This window comes from Schistocerca americana, chromosome 3 (genome assembly GCF_021461395.2).
Source record: "Schistocerca americana isolate TAMUIC-IGC-003095 chromosome 3, iqSchAmer2.1, whole genome shotgun sequence".
In the NCBI taxonomy this organism is placed as follows: Eukaryota; Metazoa; Arthropoda; class Insecta; order Orthoptera; family Acrididae; genus Schistocerca; species Schistocerca americana.
This window is the reverse complement of record NC_060121.1, coordinates 736,608,296-736,632,048: the sequence shown is the minus strand read 5'-3', so window position 1 is coordinate 736,632,048 and position 23,753 is coordinate 736,608,296. Positions and strand designations below refer to the sequence as shown.

The following is a 23,753-nucleotide window of genomic DNA, read 5'->3' as shown; positions in this document are numbered from 1 at the left end:
GGTTTTGATGATGTCGATCAGGAAGTCAGTGATCATGACACCAGACTGAATATAATTACATTACCTATGAACGAAGGGTTGAGTGAAGGGTCCGAGTGTTACCATGTCAGGACGGTAAATATATTACCCTCCAATTATGAGTGTGCAGCAATATTGGAGAATGTGTCAGGCATAGCTTCCGACCAAAGGTGGAGCTGTATGATTTTGATTAATAACAAGAGCATATTTTCAGATAAACTTGGTCATGCATGTGATATTGAGTATAAATCTGAGATGACACCCCATGAACCATTTTTTGGACCAGTTTATCAAGTACCAATACTGAGGGGGGAAGTGGTACAAATAGAAATAAACCACATGGAGGAGTGGGGAATCATAGAATGTTCTAAAAGCCAATATAACAACTCACTTGTTTTGATGAATAAAAAATATAACAGTGTTAGGATTGTGATAGATGCACACAATCTTAACAAGGTTGTGAAGTGCGAGACAGATTGTCTTGAGTGTTTAGACGATGTTTTTCAAAAGTTTCACAATGTGCGGTATAAGACAAGTCTCGATCTGACTGCTGGCTATTGGCAATAGCCCTCAATGAAAAAATGTGAAAACTGACAGCATTCCTGTTTTCTGGGAAATGCTATCAGTATAAAATTACCCCTTTTGGTTTGAACATGTCAGTGTCAGTGCTCATTCACATGGTTGATAGTGTACTGGAGAAAGTACTTGGTGCCAGAATTACAATCTATGTTGACGATTTGTTAATAGCAACATCATGCGAAGAGCATTATTAACTACTAAGAGAAGTTTTCGAAGCACTGAGATGCAGGAGAATGACACCAAGTTAAAGAAATGTGAATTTGTGAAAAACGAAGCAGAATTTCTAGGCCATATCACAACAACTCCAGGAAGACCTGGGAAAAGTGGAGGCAACAAGAAACTCTCCACCACAAAGAACCATAAAACAATTGCAGGCTTTTCTTGAGCTTTGTAATTTTTGTCATAAATATGCAGAAGATCAAGTTTTTAATGACCTAGATTTGTGTGGTTTGTTAAAGAAAAATAGTGCATTTTTTGGGTAGATAAATGTCAAATAACATTCAATAAACTGAAGGATGAACTTATAAAAGAAAAGTATTACATCACCCAGATTTGACAATACCTTTTCATATGGGAACCAACTCATCCAATATGGTAATGGGGTGGACATATTTCAAGAAACAGAGAACTCCAACAAAACTTGAGAGAAATTATACAGTCTCGGAAAAAGAAGCTATAGCTATAGAATGGCGATTTAAAAATTTTAAAGATTTCTTATGGGGGCACAAAGTCATAGTAAATAATGAGCAAAAGACCTTGAAGGTTTCGGAAAATTGTCAGTTATTGCATGATAGGTTGAAATGGTGGGTATTGTAGACACAAAAATTTGATTTCGGAATACGCCATGTGAGGGGTGTAAACAACTTTGTAGCTGATGTGTTGTCTAGACTGCCTTATGATCCTGGTGGAATAATTAACAAGGAGGGTGTAGAGCGTATGTTTAAAATAATCTACATCAAGGATGTTGATGGAGAAAGAAAAATAGGAAACATGTGTTGAAGCATGCATCATTGCCAGAACGAGGACAAGTGCTTGAGATCGGTTAAAACTAAATTTGATGTAAAGAAAGAGAGGGATGAAAAATTGCGGCAGTATTTTAAAATCTATGGAGGTATCCTACACTGATGAAAGAATACAGATAAAGAAGAGTGGCTCGTTAAGTGGCCAGAAAAATATTTCCCAGAGTTGATCGATTATTTTCATTTAGCTATTGATCACTGTGGAGTGAAAAAATTTGTGGATTAGATAGCTGAATCTGTGAGTTATGACAACAGAAATAGGAAGGTGGCTGAAAGAATTCAAACATGTGATAAGTGTCAAGAAATTAAGGTGACATACATGACTAGTCCTGGTCCTATGTAAAGTAAACAACCTAAGGATAATTTAGAAATTCTGGTCTGTTACCTAAAACAACTGGTAATTTCGCATACATTCTGGTTGTATTGGATATCTTTTTGAAATTTTTAAAGCTGTATACTTTGTGTAAGGCCACAGCTAAAGTGGTGTTTAGCAAAATTGCAGATGATTATTTAGTGAAAGTAGGAAAACCAAAGGCAGTATTATCCGACAATGGACCGCAGTTTATATCCAAGGTATGGAATGAAGGTATGAAAGATAGAGGAGTAGAGGTCATTCATATCTTGGCTTACCATCTATCAAGCAACCCTTCAGAGCATACATGTCTGAATTTGGTAAATATTTCAGAATGTATTACCGTAACAACCATTGGGCATGAGACAAGTATGTAGCTGATATTGAAAAGATCATGAAGTTGTGGTCTCACAAGAGTACAGGCTTCACACTGGAGTTGGGTGTTAAGTTGAAAAGTATAATAGAGGAGATAATTGATTTCCCACTGCAGCAAGATTTAGACATCAGTCAAAAGAAAGAGATGCTGAGGGAAAAGATGAGAAAACATCCTGAAGCACAAATTAAAAAGCACGATGCCAATTTAATACCAATAAACTTCATGGTAGGGGACAGTGTCCCCATCAAAACACATGAGTAGAGGCACCTGTTTTTCGTAAAGTGCGAAATCGCGAAATTTTCACGAAATTTTACACATTTTGCTGAAAACGCAAAACTATTTACTTTTAAGCCAAATCGCGAAATAAGTGACGAAATGTTGCAAAATCTCCTCATTTGAACTTAACTGCGGAAATTCGATTGGAGTTATGGTAATACAATCTGGGTATTGATTGTACACCATTTCGATATATATAATATATTGAGTATTCCAAAGACATTCTACAATGTTCTGGTGGTGAATTCAGTATTGCATGTTGGAAATCATTGTGGATCGCCGGTGCATTGAGTGTGGTATTTTGTGTTGTTTTTTTTTTCCGTGCTACAGATGATTAATATGGTAGTGACAGTTTTCGACCGAGAATTGGAATTTTCGTCAGAAGGATTTTATGTTTTCAACAAAAATAGGAAGATACTTATGTGCAAATACTGCAATGTGCGTATTGAGTGGCAGAGGAAGGGCACGTGCCTGAAACACATTAATAACAGTTCTTCCCATAAGAAGAACAAGGAGAAGGCGCGAACAACTACTGGTATAAAAAGACAAGCTACGCTCACGGAAGTCACTGCAGCAGCGAAACGAGCAAAAAAAGCTAAAGAAGAATTCATTTTATCGACTATTCGAGCTTTCACTGCCGAGCGGTCTAGGGCGCTGTAGTCATGGACTGTGCGGCTGGTCCCGGCGGAGGTTCGAATCCTCCCTCGGGCATGGGTGTGTGTGTTTGTCCTTAGGATAATTTAGGTTATGTAGTGTGTAAGCTTAGGGACTGATGACCTTAGCAGTTAAGTCCCATAAGATTTCACACACATTTGAACATTTTTTGAGCTTTCATTGAGGCTAACATCCCGATGGAAAAAGTTGATCATCCGAAGCTGAGAGACTGTATGAACAAATACATACCATGTTTGTGTAATAATTAATTTACCGTCTGCTAATCGCATCAAAGATTAGGTAATTTCGATAGCCAATAATTTTTGTTGGTCAGAATAGGCCTATATTAAAAATAATTTTTCCTCGAGAACCCTCTTAAAAAAGTCTTATAATTGGGTAATGTGGTAATTTAATTCGTTACATAGTACTCTAATAGCAGTTCTATTGACATTTTTAAGGTGCTGGAGACTTACCCTCAGCTGGAAGACTATGGGAAGGTTACATACCTCGAATCATCAAAGAAGAAGAGGAAAGATTAAAAGGAGCCGTGAAAGACGAAAGCGTTTCAGTTCTTTGTGATGAAACGACAGAAAAGGGCAGTGTGTTCTCATGGTTCTGATAAAAGTACTTAGTTGTGGTGATGGTGCAGTTCAGAAATTATTTGTCGGAGGAGTGAAAGTTATTGCAAATGCAAATGCTACAGAACGTGCGCAAGCTATTATGAGTGTAATACAGAAACTTGAAATTCAGTACAGAAATGTAGTTTCTATAACTTCAGATTCAGCCCGTTATACAGGCAAGTGTATAAATGCAGTTAGGGTTTTAGTTTCAGAAGAGTTAGTGTACACACAATGCTGGGCTCATAAATTAAATTTGGTTGGCAATGTGTGGGCTGTGGAACTTTGTTCTTTGAACCATTGTGTTTTGCAGACAAAACACATCTTCCTTAATACCCAAAAGAGAAAGCATGCATACATTCAGTTCTTAGCTCAAAAATATGTAGCTGTACCCACAAAAGCTAAGCTTTTCTTTATTCCTGTCATCACCAGGTGGAACTCGTGGTTTGAAACTGTCGAGTACCTTGGAGAATATCTCTGTGATATAGTAGAATTTGTTGAAACTGTTGAAGATGAGAGTGTAGCTGTCAATTATTTTAAAGCTTTGACTTCTGCTGAAGCAAAAAAATTCAATGCCTAGCTATTTTTCTTGTTGAGCACTGCTCAAAATGTTGCAATTTGCTGCTGACATTAGAGGGCTCCAAGATACTGTTAATTCATCTTCTGCAGTCTAAGCTTGGTGACCTTGCAAAAAGGTTTAAGTTACTAGAGGATGCATTTTTTTTTATCGAGACAACCTCAGAAAAACTTCTTAAACTGCTAGAGCATATGCAAGTACAGTTAACACCACTCTTCCAGTCTGTAGGTAGAGCAAGTCTTACAAAACTGAACCGCTTGATGGAGTGTGGTACAGGAAAAATTGTCATTTCTTCTATAGGTAAATTGTTTGATCCGATAAACATAATAAAAGGCAATTTAAACAGTGCTGAAATCTCTCAGCTGATAAAGAAAATTCCCATTCTACAAGAATTTCTTGTACCATACATATTGTTTAGGGATTTAGTAGCTAGTTCTTGTAGAGCTGGTAAAGATGTTGATGTGATTGGTATTCTTCTTTCCCTGAAAGCAGAGTATGGACTTTTTGTGGCAGCTGCAGTGAAGGCTTTGTGGCGCCCAGCCAGTAATGTTGATAGTGAGAGATCATTTTCTAGATATTGCAGTATAATGTCTGACAGGAGAACAGCTCTGACTCCCAGTAATATGGAACATGATATCCTTGTCTTTCTCAGACTGACTTGTGTGTTGTGTACATAGACTAGGACAGGATAAATGTTTTCCAAACTTTCATGATTTGGTATTTGTGTTTTAATAAGATTCATAATTTTTATGCTTTTTCAATTTATGTAAAATAAAAGATTTTTCACTGCAAATGTCCCATAAATGTATTTCCTTTACCTTTTACTGCTGAAAAGTGGAAATAAAATTTAGCGAAATTATTGACGAAATGGAAAAAAAAACTAGCGAAAAATATACCGAAATAACTTTTTAAAAATGGCGAAATCAGGCAAAAATTTTCACCACAAACAGGTGCCTCTACACATGAGAAATCCAGTGATGAATATAATGAAATTTCCAAGTTCAAGTTTATTTGTAATGGACCATTCAGAATTGAAAGCGTTCCTCACTCTAATGCTTACTGTCTGAAATGCCATCAACCAGGTCAAGTCATGGGTGTACGGAATTAGTAGAAATAAAGCTCTATCAGAGCAAAGACAAATAATGTTATTCTGCATGTAAGCAGTTATTATTAATTGAGTACTAGAAAACTACTTTTTTAATTAATGATCACACAATGTGGCTGTCATGTCAAAATAATGACGATAACGGTTTTGTGTGAATAAATCAGTGTTTAGTTTGGCATGTAACTTGTAATAAGCTTATTAATTGTATTGTAATTAATTTTAGGAGATGTATAGTGTAGGCCTATGTAACTGGTGACTTCAGATGAACTCAGACTTGTCATTTAAGTTGCAGGTACAAATGCTGTAAAATGGACGCTAATTAACCCACAGGACACTAAATTATTACCTGACAAAAAGTTAAAAATGTTATGAAAGAGGTGTTTATGGACATGGAATACATGCAGGCACCCACACAATAATGAAAGCTGATGAGGACATGCATGAGGCAGTGCACCAGTAATCTGTTTCAGCTATACAAGAAATGCTTATGAGTAGATAGTGCGTATGTGAATACTATGCTGCAAAAAATGTAAATAGTAATTCAAATGTTTCTTGTGTGGATACAGATAACGTAAACGCTATGGAAAAATAATTTTTGGATCACTTTTGAGTAATGAATACTCATGATATTTAGTTTACAAGAGTTATAAATTTTATGTGGACACAGATGTTATAACTGTTGTGTGAAAATTTCTTAATCGGTTTTAATTAATAAGTGTTCATTCATGTTGGTTAATTGGTGTCAATTGTTAATGGGTCAATGAACAAATGTTTTCATTTTTTATTGCGTATTTTACAGCACGCTGCTGGACTCAAAAATTTCCTATCAGATTGAATGTTTTTGTGTATGTAATTGTTTTTGTAAAAAAGTACTTTCTGATGAGCTATATAGTACAGACTTCAGATTAGTAATAAATAGCATATTTTGGACAGTTTAAATAATTAATTAAATTTTAATTCCATGGTACTAGAAGCTGGTTGGTTTAGGGACTGGTTGTTACTTCCTGAATGTTTCCTTGAGTGATTATTTGCCAATATACACCAATGGAAGGTGGGGCACGTGTAATGTTACAACACAATGCCCATGTATAATTTTTTCCTACTTTGTTAACTATGGACAATTAAATGAAGTGTATAAATTTGTTGTGTATATTATTGTGACATATATACATTTCAATAATTTCCTGTATGCAAAGTAACAAATGAAAGAGAATGTAAAGAATTGTATTAGATGCACTGGCCAAGTCAGGGAATATCGTTATGTAAACCAAAGAGGCTATTGTTTTTGTCATACTGTCAATGGGTACAGTAGCACAGCACAGTCGCGCAGTGTCTGTCAGGTGGTAACAAGAGTCAGTTAGTAGCGAGTGAGAGGGTTGGACACAAAGGAGGAATTCTGCTGCAAGAGGAAGCAAGACTTGTTTTACTGCAAAATCACAAGTACAGTATGGCCAGGTACAATGTGGAGAAGTAATTGAGCACAGCATAAAGCATCATGGTTAACCAGTGTTTAAGAAGAGTGCTGGGAGCCCAAAATCAATTGTGGTGAAGAGCCAGTGGCCATACATTATAGTGGTATGATGGACCTTGTCGCACCGACTGCACTGCTATGAAGTAAGACCTGACCAGTTCATCATTTAGAATTGTAAAAGCCTTGCCAGTGTCACCTGCAAATCATTCAGTAACAAATACTTCAGCAACTTATGTGTGTTAATGTGTGTAATCATCAGTAACACTATCTGATGGATCCTCTCCACATCCATAATTAATCGAGTGTGTCATTAATGAACTGCAAATAAATGATAAGAAGAGTGAAGTTTATCAAATTGATTAATAGTTTAAGTGAAAGTGAACAGAAAAGTTAGTTTTTTTTGGACTTGCTAATATAATACTGATTACTGACAAACAATTTAACAAAGCAATACCAGTTAACAATATTTCATGTTCAAACAATTTTGTGTGAGAAATAATTTATGTAGCAAAAATTTAGTTTTTTGGACTTGCTAATTAAATGCTGATTACTGATAAGTAACTTGACAAAGTAATTTATTTATGAATACTTCATGTTCAGACAATTTTATATGAGAAGTAATTCACATGACAATAAGTCAAAGAAGCAGACTTTGCAATCATTTTAAAATCCAGTTATTACTGTAGACAATTTAATTTAAATATTATAATTATTCTTTTTGAAAAGTTTCTTTTTGCAAAACAGTTTAATAGCAATTAGCATTACAGTTATTACACAACTGGCAGTGTAAAGATCTATCAATTAATTTCATGAAGTTGTTGCAGGTTTGTTTTTGTCCATGAGTGAAATTTTTCTGGGTTATCATTGTGTTTTGATAATGAAGGTGAGTTAGTGCCTTTGCGACTGCCCACGCCTGCCAAAATTCTACAATAGTAACGTAATTTAATTTCAAAGTCAAGAGTTTTAATTGATTTTGCTCACACTAAGTGAGCTGGCAACTGTTTGTTTACATTAATTTTCCAAACAGAGTCAAAATCAATTCATCATTTTGGATCAAAATTTCACTAGCTAGTTGCTGTATTATTTTGTATATTTTTTATTTCACCGATTGTTATTCATGAAGTAAATAGTACAATATTGATCAAGTTATGACAGCACTGACTTCTTCCAGATAATACTGTCACTTTGTATTCGATGCTCCATCAAAAATTAATATCAAACCATTAGCAACAAAGTAATTCTACCACCTGGAGAGGAATGCGGGTGTCATAAACTGTAGTCCCATGTCTCATCACCAGTTATGATTATCTTAAGGAACACCTCATTCTCATTTAGGCAATCAAACAGCTCTCACAGACTGCAAGGTGAAGGTCTTTCTGGTCTTAGCTCATGAGCCGTGGGACGAACTTGGTGGCAACATGCCGCATTCCAAGATGCTGTGTCATGATTTCATTACCTGATCCAACTGAAATGTACATTCTTCTGCAATCTCTCAGACAGTCAGTCTTCAATTTTCATGCACAATTTCACTGATGTTGCTGACCTGAGCATCGTTGTTAGATGTTGAAGGGCATCCTGAACAAAGGTCATCATTAACTTCCGTCCAGCCATTTTTAAATCTTGTGAACCATTCGTAACACTGAATATGACCTAAGTACTCTTCATCATTGGTTTCCTGCATCATTGTGTCTCTGTAAGGGTTTTCTTACGTTTCACACAAAATTTAATGCAGTGACATTGCTCTTCAACTCAGCCGTCTCAAAATTCACAAACTGTGAGACACAACATTCTACTCAGTACATCACTGAACAATAACTAGAAGACATAACCAATGAAGCTTCCAGCAGGGATGCCAACCGCATTTTGCTCCTAACAAACCTTTGGCATGAAATTGTAAATGTTCCACAAGTTTTTAAACAGACCTCATATTAAAGTTGTGTTTACCTGGAAAAACTTTTCTTTTCATGAGATGAATTTTTCAACTGAGAAGTATAGACTTCGTACGCACATATTTTTATTGTATGTTTGTTAGGTTTTGTACAATGTGTTAATCCTTGCATGATCTCATTCATCTCTTTCCTTCTGTTTTGTTGTAATTTTATTTTTTGTAATTTCCTTGCAACCCTTTTTATAGAATAACTATGTTCTAAGTAATCTACATTTGTATATTCTTTATCTTGTTCATCCTAGTGTCTCATACATATGAAAGGAACTACAGAATATGTATAATGTATATATAATGTTAAGTGTAAAATTTTGAGAGCTTACTACAAAAACAAAAGTATTAAAAAACCATTTTCAAACTTTACATCTGCATCTACATCTGCTGTGCAGTGCTTGAAGGAGGGTACCCTGTACCACTGCTAGTCATTTCCTTTCCTGTTCCACTCGCAAATAGAGTGATGGAAAAATGACTGTCTGTACATCTCCATATGAGCCCAAATTTCTCATACCTTGTCTTTGCAGTTCTTATGTGCAATAAATGTTGGAGGCAGTAGAATCATTCTGCAGTCAGCTTCAAATGCTGGTTCTTTAAATTTTCTCAATAATGTTCCCTGAGAAGAATGTCACCTTGCCTGTAGGGATTTGCATTTGAGTTCCTGAAGCATGTCCATAACACTTGCATATCGTTCGAACCTTCCAGTAACAAATCTAGTAGTCCACCTCTACATTGCTTTGACGTCTTCCTTTAATGCGACTCGATACGGATTCCAAACATCAAAGCAGTACTCAAGAATAAGTTGTACTAGCATCCTATATGCAGTCTCCTTTATAGATGAACCACATCTCCTAGAACTCTCCCAATAAAATGAAGTCACCATTTGCCTTCCCTACCTCAACATTTGCATGTTCATTCCTTTTATATCATTTTTCAGTATTATGCCCAGATACTTAAATGATGTGACTTCATCAAGCATGACACTACCAATGCTGTATCTGAACACTATGGATTCATTCTTCCTACTCATCTGCACTAACTTACATTTTTCTACATTTGGAGCTAGCTGCCATCCATCACACCAATTAGAAATCTTGTCTAAGTCACCCAGTTTATTCCTACAATCACTCGACTTAGACACCTTTCCACACACCACAGTGTCATCAGCAAAGAACCACAGATTGCTGCCCACCTTGTCCACCAAATCATTTATGTATATAGAGAGGTATAGCAGTCCTATCACAATTCCCTGGGGCACTCCTGATGATACTCTTTGCTCTAATGAACACTCACCATTGAGGACAACATACTGAGTACTTAAGAAGTCTTGAAGCCACCCACATATCTGTGAACCTATTCCATATGCTTGTAACTTCTTTAACAGCCTGCAATGGGGCACTGTGTCAAACACTTTCTTGAAAATATGGAGTCTGCCTGTTGCCCTTCATCCATAGTTCACAGTATACCCTGTGAGGAAAGGGCAAGCTGAGTTTCGTATGAGCAATGCTTTCTAAATGTCTCATTCATAGACAAAAGATTCTTGGCCTCAAGAAAATTTATTATATTAGAACTGAGAATGCGTTGCACTTCTTATATACAAGAGTCACCTGCATTTTTTTCAGTTGTTTGGGATTTTGTGCTGGGTGAGAGTTTCATGATAAATGCAATTTAGGTAAGGGACCAATGCTGTAGAATACTTTTTGAAAAACCAATTGGAATTCCATCTGGACTGGATGTCTTATTTGCTTTGATTCTCTTTCAGTTGTTTCCTATGCCAGGGATGCTTATTACTCTGTTGCCCATATGGTAGTCTGTTCGGCAGTCAAGCAATGTGTGTTTGTATGATTTTCCTGTGTGAATGATTTCTTAAACGTGAAATTTAAACTTTGGCCTTCATTTTGCTACCTTCAACTGCCACACCAGACTGGTCAACAAGTGACTGGATGGAAGCCTTAGACCTACTTAGCAGTTTTTCATAGCACCAAAATTTTCTCAGGTTCTCTGCCAGATGTTTTACTAAATTATGAAGGTAGTAGTAGTTGTATAATCTGCACGTAGATCTCTTCACAGGTACATGAATCTCTACTAACACTTGGTTTCATCATTTGTGCATTCTCCTTTGAACCAAGAGTTCAACAGCCTCTGCTTTCTCAGCTATTTCTGAACCTCATTATTAAACTATAATGGGTCTTTTCCATCCATAATCCACTTAATAGGCACATAATTCCCCAGACCATGATTTACAATCTGCTTAAGCTTTGCCCATAATTCCTCTGTGTCCATTTCACTGGAACTAAATGATGTCAATTGGCTGCCTATGTGAAATGCAAACAAAGGCTTATCTGCCCCTTCTATAAGAGACACTCTCCTAGCCTTCTTGACTGATTCATTAAATTTCATATCCATTTTAGCTATAATGACATCATAATTCCTAGTCCCCATTTCTATACTGACATTGTTGATAAGGTCCGCCCTGTTTGTAGTTACAAAGTCTAAGGTATTTCCATTGCATGTGGGCTGTTGGAATAGCTGCTCAAGATAGTTTTCAGCAAACATGTTCAGAAGTAAAGCTGCGAGGACGGGTTGTGAGTCATGCTTGGGTAGCTTAGTCAGTAGAGCACTTGCCCGCGAAAGGCAAAGGTCCCGAGTTCGAGTCTCCGTCCGGCACACAGTTTTAATCTGCCAGGAAGTTTCATATCAGCGCACACTCCGCTGCAGAGTGAAAAATCTCATTATGTTCAGAAGTATTTTGCATGACTGTCTGTCTGTACCCCCTTCAATGAATCCATAGACATCCCTATCTGTACTGGGTACATTAAAGTCGCCTCTGACAAGTATTGCATGATCTAGGTATTTACACATAAATGGCCGCAAACTTTCTTTGAATGCCTTCAGAACTGTCACAGCGGAACTGAGTGGCCAATGAAAACATCAAACAATTAACTTGGTTTCACCAAGGCCTTTTATAAGTGACCAGATAACTTCACTGTCACACTAAATTTCAACCTCACTTGCAACAATATTTTTGTCAACTGCAATGAACACTCCCCCTCCTATGGCCTCTAATCTGTCTTTCTGATACATGTTCCATGACTTGCTGAATGTCTCTGAGCTTTCCACTTTGGGTTTAATTCAGCTTTCAGTTCTGGGAATAATTTGAGTCTGAGAACTTTCCTGGAGGCCAATAAATTCGGGAACTTGGTTATGAATATCTGAACAACTTACTGATAAAATTTCACAAAGTGGCTTTACTATGAATACAGTCTGTCTTTCCTTGCTGTGTATTGACTGGTAAGTGTTTATCATAGTACCTCAAACTACTGCCTACTCTAAAAACCCCTCATGTGCATTCCACAAGTATTCTGCTACCCAACTAGCTGAGTCTTTTGTGTAGTGCAACCCTGGGGAATCTCACAAACTCCAGCTTTAAGACTTTAAGAAAAAAATTCAACTAATTTTCTGATATCATAACCTACCACTTAAAACATAGTGTTTTCATTGAAAACTGTTACCATAAGGAGTATTCTAGAAGCATGTCTTCATCGCAAGTGGAACATGAATTTTTCTGCCAGAATAAGAGAGACTAATACACAAATATGTAAGCTGAATAATTTTACAATGATATACTTCAAATAATATTCCAAAATATCAATCCAAGTAACAAGAAAAATGAGAAAAATGCAAGATGATGAAAACATGTTACAGCTCAAGAAATAAAGCAAAAACCAAGTGGAACATTACAAAGAAATTGGTAGAAGCAGAACATAATGTAAAAATATTATACTATCACATCACAAGAAAATGAAAAAAGTATCAAAAATGTTAGAGGTAGCAAATCAAGTAATAATTTGTATAGTCACAGAAAATATGGTGAAAGAAAACAAACAGTTGTACTCAACCTAACAAATATGAAATAAGGAAATGTTGTAGTGTAGTGTACATCAGCTCTGTCACACTAGACAAAGTAACAAAAGCAATAATTTGGCTCAAATATTAAAGAAAACTCTGTAGGTATTTAAGGTGTTGTATAAACAATCTTAAAGAATAATACTTTTAACTTAATTGAACCACTGACTCAGTTAGGTGACTGTTCACTCCAAGTAGGTATTTTTTTCTGAGATTTTGAAAATCTGAGGTATAATGTAAATAACTATAGGCCCTTTACAAATTTATCTTGTTATAAGATATCAAAAATAAAATCCTTGGTAAAGTACAACACAGATTGAAACTTCCTGGCAGATTAAAATTTGTGCCAGACCGAGACTCGAACTCGGGACCTTTGCCTTTCGCAGGCAAGTGCTCTACCAACTGAGCTACCCAAGCATGACTCATGCCCCATCCTCACAGCTTTACTTCTGCCATCACCTCGTCTCCTACCTTCCAAACTTTACAGAAGCTATCCTGCGAACTTTACAGAACTAGCACTCCTGAAAGAAAGGATATTGCGGAGACACGGCTTAGCCACAGCCTGGGAAATGTTTTCAGAATGAGATTTTCACTCTGCAGCAGAGTGTGTGCTGATATGAAACTTCCTGGCAGATTAAAACTTGTGCCGGACTGAGACTCGAACTCGGGACCTTTGCTTTTCGCGGGCAAGTGCTCTACCAACTGAGCTACCCAAGCATGACTCATGCCCCGTCCTCACAGCTGTACTTCTGCAAGTACCTTATCTGCTACCTTCAAAACTTTACAGAAGCTCTCCTGCAAACCTTGCAGAACTAGCACTCCTGAAAGAAAGGATATTGCGGAGAGCTTCTGTGACGTTTGGAAGGTAGAGTACGTGTGGCGTGCACACGGGGGTTTTTTAGGTTAGAGGGACCCCCCCTTGGGCGAAACGATAAAATACCTGACGGCTTACCAGAGAGGACATTATCATTGTTGATAAAGAACGTCCGTCCTCAGAGACCAAAAACAGGAAAAGTTAACGTAATATTGGTAAACTGCAGGAGTATCCAGGGCAAGGTTCCTGAATTAGTATCTCTTATTGAAGGAAATAGTGCGCATATAGTATTAGGAACGGAAAGTTGGTTAAAACCGGAAGTGAACAGTAACGAAATCCTAGACACAGAATGGAATATATACCGCAAGGATAGGATAAACGCCAATGGTGGAGGAGTATTTATAGCAGTAAAGAATTCAATAATATCCAGTGAAGTTATTAGCGAATGCGAATGTGAAATAATCTGGGTTAAGTTAAGTATCAAAGGTGGGTCAGATATGATAGTCGGATGCTTCTATAGACCACCTGCATCAGCAACCGTAGTAGTTGAGCGCCTCAGAGAGAACCTGCAGAACGTCGTGAAGAAGTTTCGTGATCATACTATTGTAATAGGGGGAGACTTCAATCTACCAGGTATAGAATGGGATAGTCACACAATCAGAACTGGAGCCAGGGACAGAGACTCTTGTGACATTATCCTGACTGCCTTGTCCGAGAATTACTTCGAGCAGATAGTTAGAGAACCAACTCGTGAAGCTAACGTTTTAGACCTCATAGCAACAAATAGACCGGAACTTTTCGACTCTGTGAATGTAGAAGAGGGTATCAGTGATCATAAGTCAGTGGTTGCATCAATGACTACAAGTGTAATAAGAAATGCCAAGAAAGAAAGGAAAATATATTTGCTTAACAAGAGTGATAGGGCACAAATCGCAGAATATCTGAGTGACCACCATCAAACGTTCATTTCTGAGGAAGAGGATGTGGAACAAAAATGGAAAAAATTCAGAAACATCGTCCAGTACGCCTTAGATAAGTTCGTACCGACTAAGGTCCAAAGCGAGGGGAAAGATCCACCGTGGTATAACAATCATGTACGAAAGGTACTACGGAAACAAAGAAAGCTTCATCATAGGTTTAAGAGTAGTCGAATCATAGCTGATAAGGAAAAGCTGAACGAAGCGAAAAAGAGCGTAAAGAGAGCAATGAGAGAAGCATTCAACGAATTCGAACATAAAACATTGGCAAACAATCTAAACAAGAACCCTAAAAAGTTTTGGTCATATGTAAAATCGGTAAGCGGATCTAAATCCCCTATTCAGTCACTCGTTGACCACGATGGCACCGAAACAGAGGACGACCGAAGAAAGGCAGAAATACTGAATTCAGTGTTCCGAAACTGTTTCACTGCGGAAAATCGTAACACGGTCCCTGACTTCAGCCGTCGCACGGACGCCAAAATGGAAAATATTGAAATAAACGATATCGGAATTGAAAAACAACTGCTATCACTTAGTAGCGGAAAAGCATCCGGACCAGACGAGATACCCTTAAGATTCTACAGTGATTATGCTAAAGAACTTGCCCCCTTTCTATCAGCAATTTATCGTAGATCGCTGGAAGAACGTAAAGTACCTAGCGACTGGAAGAAAGCGCAGGTCGTTCCCATTTTCAAGAAGGGTCATAAATCAGATGCGAATAATTATAGGCCTGTTTTGTGTTCTCGTATTATGACGTTCTTAGATAATACAAATCTCCTTCATCATAACCAACATGGATTCCGCAAACAGAGATCATGTGAAACTCAGCTCGCCCTATTTGCCCAAGAAATTCACAGTGCCGTAGACACTGGCGAGCAGATTGATGCCGTATTCCTGGACTTCAGGAAGGCATTTGATACGGTTCCGCACTTACGTTTAGTGAAAAAAATACGAGCTTACGGAATATCGGACCAGGTTTGTGATTGGATTCAGGATTTCCTAGAAGAAAGAACACAACATGTCATTCTTAACGGTTCAAAATCTGCAGATGTAGAGGTAATTTCGGGAGTACCGCAGGGAAGCGTGATAGGACCTTTATTGTTTACAATATACATAAATGACTTAGTTGACAACATCGGTAGCTCCGTGAGGCTATTTGCAGGTGACACGGTTGTCTACAAGAAAGTAGCAACATCAGAAGACTCGTACGTACTCCAGGAGGACCTGCAGAGGATTAATGCATGGTGCGACAGCTGGCAGCTTTCCCTAAACGTAGATAAATGTAATATAATGCGCATACATAGGGGCAGAAATCCATTCCAGTACGATTATGCCATAGGTGGTAAATCATTGGAAGCGGTAACGACCGTAAAATACTTAGGAGTTACTATCCGGAGCGATCTGAAGTGGAATGATCACATAAAACAAATAGTGGGAAAAGCAGGCGCCAGGTTGAGATTCATAGGAAGAATTCTAAGAAAATGTGACTCATCGACGAAAGAAGTAGCTTACAAAACGCTTGTTCGTCCGATTCTTGAGTATTGCTCATCACTATGGGACCCTTACCAGGTTGGATTAATAGAAGAGATAGACATGATCCAGCGAAAAGCAGCGCGATTCATCATGGGGACATTTAGTCAGCGCGAGAGCGTTACGGAGATGCTGAACAAGCTCCAGTGGCGGACACTTCAAGAAAGGCGTTACGCAATACGGAGAGGTTTATTATCGAAATTACAAGAGAGCACATTCCGGGAAGAGATGGGCAACATATTACTACTGCCCACATATATCTCGCGTAATGATCACAACGAAAAGATCCGAGAAATTAGAGCAAATACGGAGACTTACAAGCAGTCGTTCTTCCCACGCACAATTCGTGAATGGAACAGGGAAGGGGGGATCAGATAGTGGTACAATAAGTACCCTCCGCCACACACCGTAAGGTGGCTCGCGGAGTATAGATGTAGATGTAGATGTAGATGTAGATGTAGGAGACAAGGTACTGGCAGAAGTAAAGCTGTGAGAACGGGGCGTGAGTCGTGCTTGGGTAGCTCAGTTGGTAGAGCACTTGCCCGCAAAAGGCAAAGGTTCCGAGTTCAAGTCTCAGTCCGGCGCAAGTTTTAATCTGCCAGGAAGTTTCATATCAGTGCATACTCCGCTGCAGAGTGAAAATGTCATTCTGGAAACAACACAGATTCAGGAATAAGAGATCAAGAATAAGTACTATTTATTAAGTGTATACTGAGCCTGACAGACAGTAAATGGAAATACACACTGAGCTAACAAAAACCTTGGAAGCAGCGGGTCATAAATTTTTGCTATCATAGCTTGAACAGCATGTAGATCAAGGCTTGTGCAGTAGTTGGATCAATTCCTGAGTCATCATAAACATGCAGAAAACATCAGGCACACTGATAAAAGCCTTAAAACTGTCACAGAACGCTTATCAGGTGATCATTTAATTAAATATAGTGTGCCTCAAGGATCAGTATGGAGATCCCTCCTGTTCCTCCTATAAATTAATGATCTAAGTTTAAATGGGCATTGCAATTGATTCAAAATGGTTCAAATGGCTCTGAGCACTATGGGACTTAACATCTGAGGTCATCAGTCCCCTAGAACTTAGAACTACTTAAACCCAACCAAGCTAAGGACATCACACACATCCATGCCCGAGGCAGGATTCGAACCTGCGACCCTAGCGGTCGCGCGGTTCCAGACTGTAGCGCCTAGAACCGCTTGGCCACCAGCGGCTGGCAAAGTAATTACAGCAATCAATAAACACTCTCACAAAACAACTTCGCAACTAGACATTCGAGGTGTGACAATAAAGTAATGAGACAGATGTGAAAAAACATGTTGCTTACCGTTTTAGTCAAGTTTAGTGTTGTCTCCTTCAAAGTAGTTCCCTTCTGATTGCACACACTTTTTCCAGTGCTTCTGCCATGGATTATAACATTTCTGGAACTCAGCTTCTGTAATATCCTCCAAGACCCTCATCACAGCTTTTTGGACATCTGGTGTCCCTTGACCACCGTTTTGACTCTTGGAAATAGAAAAAAGTTGCACGGAGCGATATCTGGTGAATAAGGTGGCTATGGTAGTACTGAAATTTGTTTTCAGGTTTAAAATTGCTGTACTGACAGAGCAGTATGGGATGGCGCATTATCGTGATGCAGAATCCAATTATCAGCAATGTTGGCATGGACACGAAGAACTCTTATATGAATTCTTTCAAAAATTTCTTTGTAGTAATATTGGTTAACTGTTTGTCCAGAGGCACCCACTCTTTATGACAAATTCCCTTGGAATCAAAGATGCACACAAGCACAAATTTCACTTTTGACTTTGACATGCGAGCTTTTTCGGTCTGGGTGATCCCTTTGAGCACCATTGTGAACTTTGGCATCTATGGATCATACTGAAAAAAACAACTTTCATCACCAGTGATAACACGGTTCAACAATTCTGGACTGATTTCCGTTTGCTCTAAAAGATTGGCTGTCACATTTTCCCCTGTTTCTCGCTGTTCTGGTGTGAGATTTTTGAGGACAATTTTTGCACAAATCTTTCTCATACCAAGATCTCCAGTTATTATTACATGAACCATTTCTCGACTGATGTTCAGTTCTTCTGCAATCATTTTCACGGATAATCTTTGATCAGATCATACGAGATCACACACCCTGGCCAAGTTGACATCCATCCGCGAGGTTGATGGGCATCCACAGCATTATTCATCTTCAATATTCGTTCTGCCTTCACTAAACATTTTATGCCTACGAAAAACTTGAGCTCTTGACATAACCTCCTCCCCAAAAGCCTTCTGAAGCTTACCATAAGTTGTTGTCTTGTTTTCACCCAATAAGAAATGGCATACCATTGCGCAATATTATGTGGTTCCATTTCCATGACGAGAGACACAAACACATGTTAACTTATTACAGGACAATTCACGACTGTGCAGTTGCATCAATGTGCCGCTTGGACTAGAAGCAGCTTATAGGCCAAGGTCAAAGATATTGTGCCTACGTAAGCCTAGGGTTGCCACATTTTGCAAAGAAAATCAGTCTCATTACTTTATTGTTGCACCTCATAGACTAATTAATTAGGGGTGCACAGTAAAAACCTGTCTCACAAAAATTCCACATTGCTCAAAATGATAATCCACATTTCCCATACTTTCTGTCTATGAGGAACCAGTTGGTAACTGTTAAGATACTAATTTCATATGGGCTTATACTTCCAAAGAGTTTTAAAATTGAATAATGTCATCTAATGTGAATACATAGATATAAAGACCTTTACTATATGTTTGGACAACATTGTTGTGGAGAAACAGTGACTGCTATAAATTAACTCAGTATTAAGAAAACAGTCTTAATCGCAACTTTTTATTTATTTAGTACCGACCGGTTTCAGCCCCTCGCAGGGGCCATCTTCTCGTGGCGTCACGTTTACTGAGGTGTGGCAGGAGACAGTCTCCTGCCACACCTCAGTAGATGTGACACCACCAGCAGTCGACCATATGTTTGCCCTGAAGATGGCCCCTGCAATGGGCTGAAACCGGTCAGCATTAAATAAATAAAAAATCGCGATTAAGACTGTTTTCCTAATATGGGGTCTGTATTATATGATTACATGATTGCAGAACAATTGCTGAAAGCAGTCACTTCCATAAAATATCTAGGAGGATGCTTATGGAGTGATTTAAAGTGGAATGGTGATATAAAATTAACTGTGCCCAAGGCAGTTGCCAAATGGAGATTCATTGGGAGAATCCCCAAGAAATGTAGTCTATCAACAGAGGAAACAGTTTACAAAACACTTGTTTGACCAATACTTAAATACTGCTTGTCAGTCTTGGATCCACACCAGATAGGATTGATTCCAAAGATGAGTAGCATATTTCATTACAGGTTCATTTCATAAGTGCAAAAACCTCACAGAGATAATAAGTCAACTCCAGTGGCTGCTAAGTCAACTCCAGTGGCAGATGCTGCAAGAGCGGCATTTTGCATCACAGCATGGTTTACTGTTAAAATGCTGAGCGTCAACCAGTATAATGCTTCTTTCTTCATATATTTTGCAAAAAGACCATGAAGATAAAAGTAATGGGGTTTGAACTGACACCAAGGCTTACCAGCACTCATTCTTCAAACGAAGTGTACATGTCTCAGCCAGAAAAGGGGGAAGTGACGGCAGTGCACAAAGTGCCCTCCACTGCAAACCATAAGGCAGACTGTGGAAAATAGATGTAAGTGTAGAAGTAAAAGCTGCCACATTGAAAGTATGATGTAGTGGGAAAGTTAAAAAGTGCTTATCATACCAATTTTCATTGTCATATCAAATATGATATGATATTTAGGGCAACCTCAAATGCGGGACTTTCAAATTGCAATGGAAAAGAGCTTTAGAATCCTGAGAGGATACAAACAATGAATCTCATGTAAACCACTCTTTAAAATCTCAGGTGTTTCCCCTCTACTGTTCATCCATATTATGGAAACTCTTACATTCTTTAAAAGGAATGTAATAAACAAGAGCAACAGACCTCAAGAAAGTATAATATCCATGATCACATTGCTATACATGCCTAAATCTAGCATAGTAATACTGCCTGGCAACAGAAAGAAACTATTGAATGCGGGAGTAAGACTGTGTGCAAAAGAACTAAGTAATTAATTCCAAAGTAATAGAGGATCTTTGCACTCTGAAAACAGTTTAGCTAACAACTGCAGTGGAACTATGTCACTAGGAAGTGATTTAGTATTATCTGCATACCACACACATTGATTCAATACCAAAAACATCAGGTGTCCTCATGCAATGAAAACTACTGAACAATGAACCAAAATTATATAAAGAAATATTCACAAAATGAGCGAGGTATTATACTATTGATACACTATGAACAAGAAAATGTATTTTCTGAGTACCGGTGTGAAACGAAAGAAATGCTGATACAAGACAAAAGGCAGTGGCACAGAGTGAAAAATGAATTTAGGCATACATTTTTCATTGTGGCATTAGCAATTGGCATTAATAGTATAAACCAAAGAAACACTAAGAAAGTTAGTGATTCTGATATCTATAAGAATTCATTCAGTGTTAGGTGTGGCTACGACACATACTGAATGAAAAATTCACTCTTATAAGTGACTGTGACACTTACAGAAATAACAGAATGAAATATGTTTCAAAAGATACCAATCTCACACTATGTTTCACTAAAACAGTGAGGTTAAAGAAATATAACAGCAGAATGAAGCTAGTAGATGTTGGATAGAATAATATACTACTTCAGGTTTTTCAGGCAAGACATATGAATCAAAAAGAACAATTGGTAGAAAACTTTCAGTAGCTAAGACCACATAGATTCATCTTTATTTTTGACAACAGACTTCAACAAATATAACTGTCTGGAGATGACAGTTATATCTGTCAAAAGATCTTGGGTATCAAAAACTTTTTATTATGTAAAGCAGATCGTTCCTTTAAATTCTCAACAGCAGAAAATTCAGACAAAGAGAACAACTTAAGATGTGATAATCAAACAAGGAAGAGAGAGACCTAAGACAAATGTCACACTCAGAATTAGTTGGTAACATACAGATTAAGAATCTCATCTGAATAAGTATTTGTGTGAATCAAAACTGCAATGAAAGTTTTTTCATGGTGGTCCAAAAAGAAGAAAGAATTTGAGAGCTATAACTGGAGACAATTTGGTAAGGACAAATACTTCTCAGGAATATGAAGAAATGAATAAGCATTGCACAAAAGTCAGAAAACAGCAAAACTGTAAAATCTGCAGGAAGGGCAATGGGGAATATGATAAAAATCAGCTCATACAAAATAGGCATATCATAACCAATTGAAAGAACAGAAGCCATGATTTTTACCAGGTATCTGAGAAAGTGATGGAGCTAGCATTTAGTGCATTGAATGAACAGTTTTTAAATTGTTATCAATCAACAACCAGCATAAAACTTCAGTAGGTACAATTTTAGATTGTTTCTATAGTTTTGCATGACTTGCAAGTTTTTAGTCAGTCAGTAAAATGCAAAAAGTTGAATTAAATATAAGAAGAAATTACCATTCTTGGTGCAGCTGTCATTATTCAGTTTAAATGAAGGTCTCAGAGTCTTTTATTCCTACTAGTTCTCTGAGTTTCATTTTCTCATTATATCATTCTCTTTTATATCTTACATAAAATGTATGGCTAAAAACAATGAGTCTCTTAATAGTGAAAACTGAATTTTTATTCTGAAATAGCCAAATGGCATGAGAGAACAAAACAATTTGTAGAATTCATGACATTTATTTGCAATACTAAAAATTCATAAGTGGAACAGGAAGAAATGATGCAACGATGTCAAAATAACGCACCTTATGATGATAATGGCTCACAATATTATGTCCATCCATCTCAGTTCAAAATTTAAAGTACTTAAACTTGAAAAGATATGGTATAATACTAACAATGGTAACTCACTGTAGCCTTCATATCTACTGTGAGGATTTATTATCAGATATCTTAATAATATTTTACAGAAAATAGTCAGTAAGAAACACAATTTTTGAAAAAATCATTACAAATTTCCTGTGAACTGTGATGATACCAAGTGTAGCTTAATGTAGGAGAAATCTGGAATCTCACATTTATGCTGAACCAGAAATTATTACTCACTTTTTCCTTTGGTTTCTCTGGTGCATCAGCCATGGCTCAAATGCAGATGAATGAATAAAGCAGAAACTAATCTGTTTCTTCTTCTACTATGAATCTGTATTTGGTGGTTTCTGCACTTTTCACTGCACTAAAAAACTCAAGGGCTGGAACACCCTGGGTGTCACTTTCCACAGCTTGCAGTCAAATCAGAGGTTTTTGGAGGAAACAGCACTTTTGATGTTACCCCCTCCAACTCAGTTTGTGAATCACTCTCCACGTAACTTCCCCTCTTTTCTGCTCTTGCCTTCCAGCTCCTCCCCCATCCAGACTCCAATCCCCTCCTGTGACGGTTTGCTAATTTCATGCGCCTGTTCCCAGACTTGTAGAATATTTTAACCTGATACATCTTATTTGCTGAAAATTTATGAAGTAATTTCTTTAATGATGTAAAACTGGCAAATATAATTATTACTAATGCAAGTGATGATAATTATTATCCCAGAAATCCATTTTTAATATAGGTAATGTCATGTTTACTTGTGTATGTTCTAAAACTATTCCAAAACTGAAGTTCAAAACAAAAATACAAAATTACAAAATAACAATTACAGCTTCTTCCCAATCATTTCCAATTTTCTTTGTTGTAGTTATTCATTTTCTGTATCAATAATACATTTATCACTGGTAGAAGAATCTACTGTATCTCCTTTCCCAAATGAAATAGGTCATGTGAAGAGAGTTGTGGATTGCTTTTGTAATTTACAAGTCCAGTCAATGAGCTGTGAATAATTTTCCTCTAGCAAAAACATAATACAAAGTGTCTTGCTGATTTCATATATGGTAATTTTATATCACAGGCAACAAAATTTATAATGCTTCCAGAAATTGGGAAGCTGATTTTAATGTTACCTGTCAACTTGAAACACTGTATCATCTTACAACATTTGTGTGAGGATAACTGAATAAAGGAATTCACTTGGATAGCCGAGCAAGTTAAAGTGCCCACTTCCAGGACATGGGAAGGTGTGCTGGGCCTGGATTGAGTCTGCATCTTGGATTAAGAATGGAACCAGTATGCTGGTCAGCCGGATGTATTTTTAGGTGGTTTACCACATCCACCTACTTGATAAAGGGCTGTGTCCCAAAACCTGACTCAGATACACAATAAACAAACAATTTTAAAAATGTCACATTTGATGCAAAACACTAGATGCAAACAGGAGGGATGTACAAAGTCCTTCCTGAGGGCAGGTGGCGATAACTTTAAACTGCCTTTGTAAGTGGCAACCACATAATAATAATAGCCTACAGGTACAGACATATATGGTGGGTTCTCTGCATAACTGGAGAACCACCATACTAGTCCCAGCCCAGAACTGGCTGGATAAAGGCACAGGAAAA

General features: G+C 37.6%; 1 protein-coding gene across 1 annotated transcript in view; it reads right to left on the bottom strand.

The window, feature by feature from the left end:
* LOC124607096 (myosin regulatory light polypeptide 9-like) overlaps positions 1–22,572 on the bottom strand; it is a 98,571-nt gene extending 75,999 nt beyond the window's left edge. Inside the window, exon 1 of the mRNA XM_047139289.1 lies at positions 22,374–22,572. Within this exon, the coding sequence (XP_046995245.1) occupies positions 22,374–22,406 (33 nt within the window). The 5' untranslated portion in view covers positions 22,407–22,572. The remainder of the gene's footprint in view (positions 1–22,373) is intronic.
* Positions 22,573–23,753: the final 1,181 nt, after the last annotated feature.